At 45.0% G+C, this 11,329-nt stretch overlaps 2 protein-coding genes across 3 annotated transcripts in view; one reads left to right on the top strand and one right to left on the bottom strand.

Annotated features, from left to right (window-relative positions):
- Nucleotides 1-8: 8 nt before the first annotated feature.
- Nucleotides 9-11,329, top strand: part of stoml3b (stomatin (EPB72)-like 3b) — a 66,195-nt gene continuing 54,874 nt past the window's right edge. Inside the window, exons 1-7 of one of the 2 annotated variants that reach the window (XM_084449940.1) lie at nt 9-177; nt 3,822-3,925; nt 4,021-4,093; nt 4,327-4,409; nt 4,538-4,741; nt 5,448-5,582; nt 5,811-7,165. In XM_084449940.1, the coding sequence (XP_084306066.1) occupies nt 114-177; nt 3,822-3,925; nt 4,021-4,093; nt 4,327-4,409; nt 4,538-4,741; nt 5,448-5,582; nt 5,811-5,999 (852 nt within the window). In that variant the 5' untranslated portion in view covers nt 9-113 and the 3' untranslated portion in view covers nt 6,000-7,165. Of the gene's footprint in view, nt 178-3,821; nt 3,926-4,020; nt 4,094-4,326; nt 4,410-4,537; nt 4,742-5,447; nt 5,583-5,810; nt 7,166-11,329 lie in introns of those variants that run through there. The other variant, XM_084449941.1, reaches the window with a different exon arrangement.
- Nucleotides 8,262-8,744, bottom strand: LOC311318439 (uncharacterized protein; the record flags this gene model as incomplete). The annotated part of the gene is made up of 1 exon (XM_084449790.1): nt 8,262-8,744. The coding sequence occupies one exon, from the start codon at nt 8,742-8,744 to the stop codon at nt 8,262-8,264; it is 483 nt and encodes a 160-aa protein (XP_084305916.1).

Raw genomic sequence — 11,329 nt, 5'->3', positions numbered from 1 at the left:
CACACATACGTACATAGGCTACATACACACACGCACACACACCTTTTTCTATCACACACAAACACATAGGCTACACTTTCACCACTGGTCGGGAGGCAGTGCTGCAACGGTATATGGAAATGGAGAATCAGATGGAGAGCCAAAAGAGACGGGGTTTGAGCAGTGATGACTTAATAGGTGAGATTTTATTTCTGTTTCCCTTTCTCTCTCTCAAACCATCAAATTGTGCGCTGTCGCCTATAGGCTCGGCCTCTGTCTTCAACAGCGTCACTGTATAACGTGCTCGTGTCTCGAGACAGGAGAATAGGCCTACGAACCTTTGCAGCTCGTGTGACACTTGATATACGATGTTGTGGAATATCCTACGTTTTTTGTTACCATGTTCAAATCAGTTCTCCTAATAGAAACTGACTACTTCTCTGTCTCCATGACACAGGTGATAAGCTGATACGACAAGTCCTTAGTTAACTAAGATGGTCTTAACTACTAAGGTCGCTGAGACCCATTTTTAGAACGGACTTTATACCTGTTGCACCAACCAAAGTAGGCTAGTATTTGTGTGTAGACCAGGAACATCAAATGGATTGCTTCGATCCCAATGGTTCGTCTGGCACGACGTGAGTTTAGCGACACCCGCGTGGACTGCCAGTGACAGTTCTCGTTGATGCTCATGAAAGCGCCACTGCGATGAACTATTTAGTTCAGTTGGTGCAACCGGCTCACAGCCAGTAGTAGACTGATTGATTGAGTGATTTGTTTTATTTGACAAATAAAAAAGGACAAACAAACCCATAATCACATTATTGCTTAAACGAAAAACTACCAAGGACAACACACACAAAGCTAACAGCTTATTTCCATTGTGGTTCTTGCTCGAAAGGGACGTGTGTGTATACAGGCAACACAAAAAAATCAACACATCTATAATTTGACTAATACACCATTAGATCAATAGGCCTACAATACAATAAAATATCCTAGCGACCCTTCTAATCCAATAAAGTCTAGGCCTGAGAAGGTGTAAAGAAGGAGCAAACATTTTGTTAGTCTGTCTTCACTGTCACTAAAAGTCCCGTTTAAAGCAATACATAGCGTTTTCTCCGGTTTTCTCAGAACTGCGCCCACAGTCTCGAGTAGCCTAAGTCACAGCGAGTAAGTGCACTGTCTTAACTTTATCAGGTTGTCTTTTTCTGGCTTCCTCCTTGATGTTTCGCTTCGGTTTTTTCACCTCCGCCATATCATTGAGCTACAAAACGCATGATATCCATTGACGCCGGAATAGTTAGATACTACTGTGTTGTTTAAGCACAACGTTGCGCATGCGCACTTCTACTGAATGCTGCGTGACAAGTGTCACGGGAGTTTTAAAAGGTAATAAATGTCAATGTATTATCTTTCTGAGTAGACTGGACGATTTAGCTTACTTTTAGTAAATCTAATTGGAGAATTAGCACCAGTTTGTAACGGTCCAAATATCGCGATGTATTGCTTTAAGATAGAAATCACATGGCACTCGGTGTATGTGTGTGTGTGTGTTGTTTACAAGGTTGCCTGGTTGGATAGAGGACAGAGTCGGGTTACAGAGTCGGGTTACAGGTGGCTGGTGTGGGGAGTCTGGTTGTTGATGGGGTTGAGAAGGCCAACCAGTTTTATAGGCATCTTGTTGTCAGATAGTGAAGAAATACAGCCATGGAGAGTAGCTGTTTATGGATGTGGAATATGATGTTGACCCTGCTCTCTGCTAATGACTCCTTTTATCACCTTCAAGGTCGTGTGTGTGTGTGTGTGTGTGTGTGTGCGTGTGTGTGCATGTGTAACCAGGTATTAGGCCTACATAAAACCTATAGTTGCCTGCTGAAACAAGTCTACAGGGTTTAGGATCACTACAGCAAGAGTCCTGGGTTGGAGTATGAAGAAGGATGATAATTGTTCCTCACTTACGGGCTGTGGGAATACTTAGTTTGAATCAAACACCGGAAACACAGGTTTTAGAAAAATATACAATTATTATTTTGAATAGATTGATTCGTCAAAATCACTTAGAATCAATTAGCAACCTGAATACAATATTACTGTTCAACATCCAAAATGAGATGGCCACTCGGAAATAAAAAAAAAGCAAAATAAAATAAAGGGCCTAGCTGCAGCAATATCAACGTTATTTGTTGTGCACAACCGTGTCCCACAGTGTTCTGAGCCACTAATGCTCGGAATGGTCTTACTTCTGATTGAAGAGAAATCTTCCTAGTGTCCCTTTTTAAGCAAAGCAGCCAAATGCTGGCGCGTGGTCCACACAGTCCGCATGCACCCGTCACGTGCACCCACAAAGGTCCCGTCTCTCCAGCGCAGATGTCGCAGTGATGCCAACTTAGCGACTTTGTCTACTTTTTCTGGTCATTTGGGGAATTATTGTGTTGACAAGGAAGCGAGCGCAGCTCACGAGTCACTACGAGAGAGAACTTTTTTGCTGCCTTCACGTCCTGTCGTCCTCTCTCTCTCCCTCGCTCGCCCACACACACACACGCGCTGGGATCCCTCCCGCAACAACCAATGGATTGTCAGAAACGGCTAGTTTACCTAGATAATCGTATTACATGTTTGTAAATAGCCTACGTTATAATTAAGGAAATTGTAGGCTATATTATTTTTCCGTTATCCTTTAGGTTTACAGACCTACGTTGTTTAAAAGAAAAAAGCTAATGTTATACAGCAACAAAAAACAAGTTTGTAAATAAGTAAATAGTGTAGCGAGAATGGAAGAACTTGTTGTCCTTTTTAGCCACAAACACGGGCGTATTTATTTCCAACTCACTTAACGTAAAACAGCTCATTTACACACTCACGCGCATAGCAATCCAAAATCACAGCGTCCATAGCAACTAGTGAACGACCATATAACCCTGGACTGTCTGGACGCCCATAACCCCCCCTCTCTACCCAGGGAACGCTGGGAGTGTAGTTCACTTCCCCCCTGATGCTACAATAGTTTGATTGTTTTTTCCATGCCCATCATCATCACATGGCTGATGCAGGCTACTAGGGTTGCACTGTAAAAAAAAAAAAAAAGAGAAAAAAGCTATACTGTTATACGGCAAAAAAAAAAAAAAAAAAAGTTTTTAGCCATCTAGCTACTTCTAGCGACTTCTGGGACAGCCAATACTTCCCTTACTGAAGAGTTGGCAACACTGAGATGTCGCAGCAGCACACAGTATGGTCTAATACAGAAGCAGGGTTTCAGACACACCAAATACTTGGGAATAATATACTCTTTCAATAATTTCTCCATAGGCTAAGCAGCAGAACTTTCCCTCTTGTCACCCATCAATCATTTCTCTAAAACAGCACGTGCACGCAGGCGCAGCTGTATAAAGCTAGGAGGCGCTGACGTAAAGAGATGTTAATTATACCAAATATGCAGCAGGCCTATAACTTAGATGAAAATGAGTATGATTTATGTCAAGTTAGTGTCTGAAATGTATGGTATGAACATATATAAGCATTGATAACTAAACCACTTTTGTGGGTGGGTTACATATGCATGTGCCAGTGAGTTTGTGCATGTGCGTGCATGTGTGTATAATATACCAGCTCAATGTCCAAAACCAACCCACCTGTATCAGGTATCAGGGTGAAACAGCTGTCAATGAAGGAGCAGTGAATAGTGATGATGATGACAGTAGTCCATCCATGCATATGAGAATAATAGCGTTCCAGTGTTTCTAATGTTGCTTTATTCAATGATGTAACTGCCTGAGTGTGTATTACTTGTCCCAGTAATACATCAGATATATAATTCCTCTCTCCTTCTTCCTGTCTCCTAGCTGAGAGGACAGGGTCTCTTGGATGTTGTGGCTGGTTGCTGGTCACCATCTCTGGCCTGTTTGTCCTCCTCACCTTCCCTATCTCCATCTTCATGTGTCTCAAGGTGAGTGTGTCGTTCCATCGCTGAACACATCGAAGACCTTCTGTGGCTTCCCCTGAATGTTATCCTGGCTTTTTACACCCGTGTCTGCTTCACAGATTGTTCAGGAGTACGAACGCGCCGTCATCTTCAGACTGGGACGCATCACAGACAGGAAAGCTAAAGGACCAGGTGAGAGAACACGCACACACATGCACACTCATACACACATGCACACTCATACACACATGCACACTCATACACATGTACACTCATACACACATGCACACTCATACACACATGTACACGCATACACACATGCACACTCATACACACATGTACACTCACATGCACACTCATACACACATGCACACTCATACACACATGGCAGGAAGGCAGACATTCAGACTCTCACTCCTCTCCAGGTATCTTCTTTGTCCTACCCTGTACTGACTCCTTCATCAAAGTAGACCTGAGAACCGTGTCCTTCGACATTCCACCTCAGGAGGTAGGCCTGGATGCAAGATAAAGCACAGTGGAAGAAGAAATATAGAAGTAAAATGGAAAGATATTATCTCTCTCTTCTCTCTCTCTCTTCTCTCTCTCTCTTTCTCTCTGTCCCTGTTTCGACGGTAGATCCTGACTAAGGACTCAGTGACTGTCAGTGTGGATGGAGTAGTATACTTCCGGGTCAGTGACCCCATCTCCTCAGTGGCCAATGTGGCCAACGCTGACTTCTCCACCCGCCTGCTGGCCCAAACTACACTGAGGAATGTCCTGGGAACCAAGAACCTGTCCGAGGTTTTGTCCGACCGCGAGGGCATCTCCCACAGCATGCAGGTCAGTCCTTTTGTGATGACAAATTACAATGGTCAATGGCTCCTCCTAGTGGATAGATTAGTCAACTGCAGGACAAAGCTAATTTGGAGCGCCAAAAGAAAGATATAGGAATGAAAGCAGAGTAAATCAGAAAAGTGAAGTTGTTACGCTAGGACTGTAAACAAGGAAAAGAGAACGGTTAAAGTGGGAATGGTAAGGAGAGAGGGGAATTGAGAGTAGAGGAGACGGAGAAGGTTTAAACGAGGAAAGAAGACAGTGAGAGGAAAAATGAGAGAGAGAGAGGTGAAAGGCTGGTTTCCCCGGTGGACCGTCGGTCTCTCTAGAGAACATATTCCAGTTCTCTAGCAACCAGACATCTTGTTACCTCACGGAAAGCAATCTCTATTTTCAGCACACAGCCTGGTTCTCCTCACACTCACACTCAGGGTAGTGCAGCTGGTTGGTACGGGTCTCCACCTTCTGTGGGCATAGACTCTCAATCTGTCCTTTGACACCCTGACCAGCAGGTACAAATGGTATTGATCTGGTTTAGCATGATACAGTATATATACAGTAGAAACCTTAGAAACACTGGATCATGTACTAAAGGGTCACCTGGGATTTTCTGCTCCTTTCCTGCGTGGGAGAGTATGAATGAGCTTTAAAGTAGGAAGAAGTGTGGTTGTGTCCTAACTTGTTCCCTGTCACTGTGTGGCCCCTTGTCTAGGCGTCGCTGGATGAGGCCACAGATGCCTGGGGGATCAAGGTGGAGCGCGTGGAGATCAAGGATGTGAAGCTGCCTCAGCAGCTGCAGAGAGCCATGGCTGCGGAGGCAGAGGCCACACGAGAGGCCAGGGCTAAGGTGAGGGCACACACATACACACACACACACACACGCACACACACACACACACACACACACACACGCACGCACGCACGCGCGCGCACGCACGCACGCACGCACGCACGCACACACACACACACACACACACACACACACACACACACACACACACACACACATACACACACACACCCACCTATATCTCTATATACAAACCTCTTGGCTTCCAACGGTGTCTATCTGTAGGTGATCTCAGCAGAGGGAGAGATGAACGCGTCTCGCGCCCTGAAGGAGGCGTCGCTGGTGATCTCCGAGTCTCCGTCGGCCCTCCAGCTTCGCTACCTGCAGACCCTCACCACCATCGCCACCGAGAAGAACTCCACCATCATCTTCCCCCTGCCCATGGATGTCTTGCACCACTTCATGAAGAAGTGAGGTCACCAACCTGGGCCTGTAGTCTCAGTGCTCCAAGTGATTCTCCACCTCTTACCTTTTCCTGAAGTGTGCACTTATGGACTTCTCTTTTCCTGAAGTGTGCACTTATGGACTTCTCTTTTCCTGAAGTGTGCACTTATGGTCTTCTGACAGCCTTGTGCAGGTGTATGTATGGTCTACAGTATGCCATCCTGTCAACTCCCTGTCAATCACAACCTAAATAGTGCTAACGAAGACTATGTAAGCAAATCATGCGTTTTGAAGGAGTATTCATTGAAGTACTCATTCTGTAATGAAGTACTCTTTGTGAAATATGTGTGTCATGGAATGCATTTGCTCAAATGCTCATTTTTATAGGCGCCTCACTTATGTACAACTTACAAAATGAGGCTTTACAGTAACTATAAGGCATGTAATATTTTGCCAGAACATCTTTCCTGTCAAGGAAGTTTCACCAGGAAGTGCTTTGGGTCTGTATTCAGGTTGAATTGGGATTAGGTGAAGAGAAATAGCCAGCCAATGAGATGTGCAGTGGAGGGTGGAATCAAACTCAGGGATTGGTCTATTCATCAGATTAAGAATGAAAGTACAATACCTGCATGACAGTTCTACAATTTTAAATTATGCTTAAACTTTTATTTAATCAACTTATTTTTGTAATTTTGCTTTTAAGTAATAAACTACTATGGTGAAATCATTCATGGTCAGTAATTGTTTTTGAAATCAAAGAGTAAAATAATGGCTCTAGTCGGGGGCTATTCGCTTAAACCAAGATTTAACCCACCTGATGCACCTAGGAATCAAACGGTGCTAAAAAAACAACAACTTGTCATTAAATTTCTGATTGAAAACCACTGTAGTGGCTTCAAAGATGTATCTGGATGATCCGGCAAGTTTCTTTAAGTACTTCTTGGAATTCTTTGTTTGGTATGTCCATGTGTTATTTTATCTCTTAGCGGCAAACTGGATGATACAGCTAATACAAAACTGGATGAATAGTTTTGCCCTTAACCTTTTAACCCGGAAACAAATCTTAATTTGTCTCCATAGAAACACAATTTCACTGCAGTATATTCCCACTGATACAATTCTGTTGGCTTTTGATGTCTTCTTATTTTGTTGTTCTGCATTGTTTTTTTTAGTTCAATAAAGGTGTGCAGCACCACCTAACTATAACCACGATGTTAATAGCCTTTCTAGAGAAATGACGAATCACTGAAGAACTCACTGAAGAAGTCACTCCAACACAGGATAAGAAGCGGCGACAGATACAGGTTTATTACAGAAGTTCAGCACACAATAGCCACTCTCAGCAAGGTCTAAGTCCCTCTCTGCCTGCCTGTTCTGCCTGGCTGCCCTTCTCCAAATCAGCTTCTCAAGGTCTTTGCGTTATTCTTAAGTAGACTCCTTCCCGCTCCACTCTACGTAGCACCTCATATATTAGATAAGGGGTCCTTCTACTCCCTCATCATATCCCTAGTAGGGCCTTGTGAGATAGAGCCCATAACACTTATGAGATATGGCCCTGTCACCCATGACGCCTAAACATCTTCCCCACCACCGCTCCCCCATTGTTTACCCACCAGATGGAGTTTAACCCGTACCCCCTAAAAAGAGTAAATCTATGGGTTTTATGGTTAGGATTTCCCTTGCTGTAGCACACAAAAGTGACCCCTATCCCCTATGCCTCTGCAACCTACACACACATGCAGTCGTCTGACCCTTTTAGCTGGCAGTGTCCCTAGTACAACGTATACTGTACAAAACAGTCAGATACTGACAAGACATTTCTCTCAAGATTCATCAGTTCAGTCATCAAAACTTGAGCTTTGATTTCCCTGTCAGGAAGGCAGAGGCCTATACTGTATACTTCATATGGGTGTGTTCATAAGAGAAGCTGTGATTCTTTCGTTTCCTCAAAAACACCCTTTCATGCCAAGTACTTGAGTCACTACTCATACCAGAAATGAAACTCAAGACAACACCAGAAACCTTAGAGTACTGCTGTAAACATTTATTGGGGCAATTTAAATGTTTTTTTAGAGTTGTTGAATATGCAGTAAGGTTTGTTGAACATACAGAGGCTTGACTTTGAACATACAGAAAGGAAATTCATAAAATGTCAACACCTCTGCCTACTGTAAACATGTACAGTATCAGATCAATAAAAATAATTTAGATGAGGCTAATTTACATATTGTTGAACATAGGCCTACATCAGTTTTCTCCAGGATATGTGACAAGCCCCACATAGCCACCTGTTCAACACCATCCATGTGCGCTGGCGCAAGACATCCTGGTGGTCACCTGTGGTTTGATGGCATCTAGAGGCCGGATGCTTTGCGGATCCCAGACGCAGTCCTCCTCCAGGCCGCTGGGCACCATGCCACAATTCGGTGGCACCCAGGCCGTGTCGTAACCGTGGGCATGCCAGGTCTTCTGCATGGGGTGGCCTTTCTGGTTGATCATCTTCACACGGCCCACGTTGACCAGTGCCCGGATGACCACCCTCTCATGTTCGAGCAGTTCTAAGGGGTACCGGCTGGCCTTCTGCAGGTCTCGGCTCATGTACACCCCGCAGCCCAACATGCCGTCTTTTGACGGGCGAAAGCCATACATCAGGATGCTGTTGGCGTCCTTTCCGGAGGTGCCGTGGTACATGACGTAGCACTGGCCCTGCTGAGGCGCTCCCAGATCCAGCCGTTTGGCCCCTCGAGGGAGATCGAAGTCATTTTCAGCCCACATGGTCACTACACATGAAAACAGAGGTTAGCTCACACATGTCAGTGGTGTGCCCTCTACGGTGCTATGCTAATTATTTAAAAAACGTTGTGCAGTTTATAGATTTGTGGATTATTCTAGTAGACCTAATGGAGTTAGAATGAGGATCAGGAGGAGGAAGACAACACCACTGTCATCAACAAATAAGATACACCTGGTCATAATTAACTCAATATAGCCTAGGCCTACAGGTAGCCTATGTAGCAACCAACGAAACGAAAATCTGGTCAAAGACCACATGGTCTGTTTCAGCTGCTGCCGTCTGGCAACGGTAGGCTATCGCAGTCAATTAACAAAGAGAGGCCATCAATTAACAAAAGAGAGTTGATTGAAAGATGATAGAACATGGACAACAGAGATGAGAACATGGACAACAGAGATGAGAACATGGACAACAGAGATGAGAACATGGACAACAGAGATGAGAACATGGACAACAGAGATGAGAACATGGACAACAGAAATGAGAACAAACTAATCGAATGCTCCGCCTGCTCTGTGATTTTGAAAAACATTTAAATAGACCTTTTACTGAGAACATCTCCGTAGCTAAAGTGAAAACCAAACTTATATGGCTTATAGGCTACCATCGCATTTTTCATAGGCCTACATGCACCTAAAAGTTCAGCCTACCTCTACTTTACAAAGTGTTAACTACATTGTCACACGAGAACTAGTATCATGCTTTTTTATTCCTCACCTACCGAATCTCTCCTACTTGAGTAGATATCAGCTCCGCAGCAGCGTGTTTGACTAGTTAGAAATTCTTGAGGACATATGAGTGTTTTATAGGCCCAGATGTGAAGGCGTGTCTTTCAACTGGTTTCGTTTTCAGTCATCCCCTGTAATACTTTTAGCAAAAATAAATGGAAAGTCCCTTGACAAACCAGGCCAGGTCCAGCCTGGCTTATGTGCGTTGGCTGGCTTGTTTCTGTTCAGGACTGGTAGGACGGAAGCTAGTCATGTCACTGAAATAGCTGTGAATTGAAATGACGGGATAGCCAGTTAGCTCATGGGCTCACAACTAGCAGCAGCTTCCATAACATTAAAGGAGTAGTAAAGGGAAAATGCATGTTTAGCCCTGTTTTAAGGTTACTTATGATCATATACAATGATTCAGATCAAAACGTTGACAAAACTAGAATTTTCGAGAAAGTTGATAATTGCTCTACCGCCGTTTTGGTCATACAATGGATGTGGATGGGCATCTTGAAAAATCATTCAGAAACATTTCCCCTTCACTATTCCTTTAACGGTAGCGGTCAGTGGCTGAAGCAGTTAGCAGTTACTCAGTAAAGCAGAGTCCAATGCTCTCACCACAACTCTACTTGTGCAGTGGAGATCGGCGGGTGGGTTTTGGTTCCCTTTTCCAGTCCCTAGTGTGGGTGGGGGTTAGAATATGGATTGGGGTTGGGACAGGATCTGATTTATAAGGCAAGGCATAAAGGTTGGAGTGAAAGGATGAACATGTGGAGGTTTGGGGTATAGTCCCATAAAGTCATCCCCACCGGGAACCCCGGTCTCCAGGGTGGGAGTCCAATGCTCTCACCACTATTCTACTTGTGCAGTGGAGATCGGAGGGTTGATTTTGGTGTCCTTCTTGATTTTGGTGTGCTGGGACTATTGCCTCTTGTGGTGCCAACAGAGAAATGCAGGCCAGCATTGTCCGCAGTAACGGAGGGAGGGAGGGAGGGAGGGAATGATAACCGGACGAACGCGTCACACAGAAGCAGCTGCCCCGCTTTAAACAGACATGTTGGTGAAGTGTAGTTTGTTTTACACAGTGTACAGTAAGTACATTGTGGCGGCTGGAGCGGGGCAGTGACCGCAGGGTCGGCAGTTCGGTTGCCGAATCCTCCTGTCCACATGTTGAAGTATCCTTGAGCAAGACACTGACTGAACCCCAAATTGCTCCCAGTGAGCAGGCTAATACCTTGCATGCCAGGTGGCCGCCATTGGTATGTGAATGTGCATGTGAATGGATGAATGAGGGGCCATTGTAAAGCGCTTTGGGCACGTATTGGGAGGTATAGCGGCCGGCTGGGGATTGCAAGGTCCCCGGTTCGATCCCAGCTCCCGGCGTGTGCCCAAGTGTTCTTGAGCAAGACACTGAACCCCAAAATCACTCACGTGTGGCACGGTGGCGCAGTACCTAGTACTGTCGCCTCACAGCAAGAAGGTCTCCTGGTCTTTCTGTGCGGAGTTTGCAAGTTCTCCCCGTGTTCTTCACAAAAGAACCCAATACGAAAAACATGCAGTAGAACAGAGGCTCTTCAGTCCGGTCGCTGACCAGGACTTGGACTGACACTTGGTCCCCGGGCGCCATGAACGATGGCGGCCCACTGCTCCTGGCTGCCCCTGGAGGAGGACGGCTCGAGATGGGATAAATGCAGGGAACAATTTCCATTGGTGGCCTCCGAAAGTTGCATGTGTTTGCTGTGTGTCACTATGTAATGTGTGTGTCACTATGTAATGTGTGTGTGTCACTGTGTGGTGAAATAAAGACCCACCATCGGGTCATGTAATCTATTCAAGTCCAGTCTTTTGTA

Source organism: Borostomias antarcticus (genome assembly GCF_949987555.1).
Source record: "Borostomias antarcticus genome assembly, chromosome: 15".
NCBI classification, from domain to species: Eukaryota; Metazoa; Chordata; class Actinopteri; order Stomiiformes; family Stomiidae; genus Borostomias; species Borostomias antarcticus.
The sequence above is the reverse complement of the archived record's forward strand: the minus strand, read 5'-3'. Positions and strand labels throughout refer to the sequence as shown.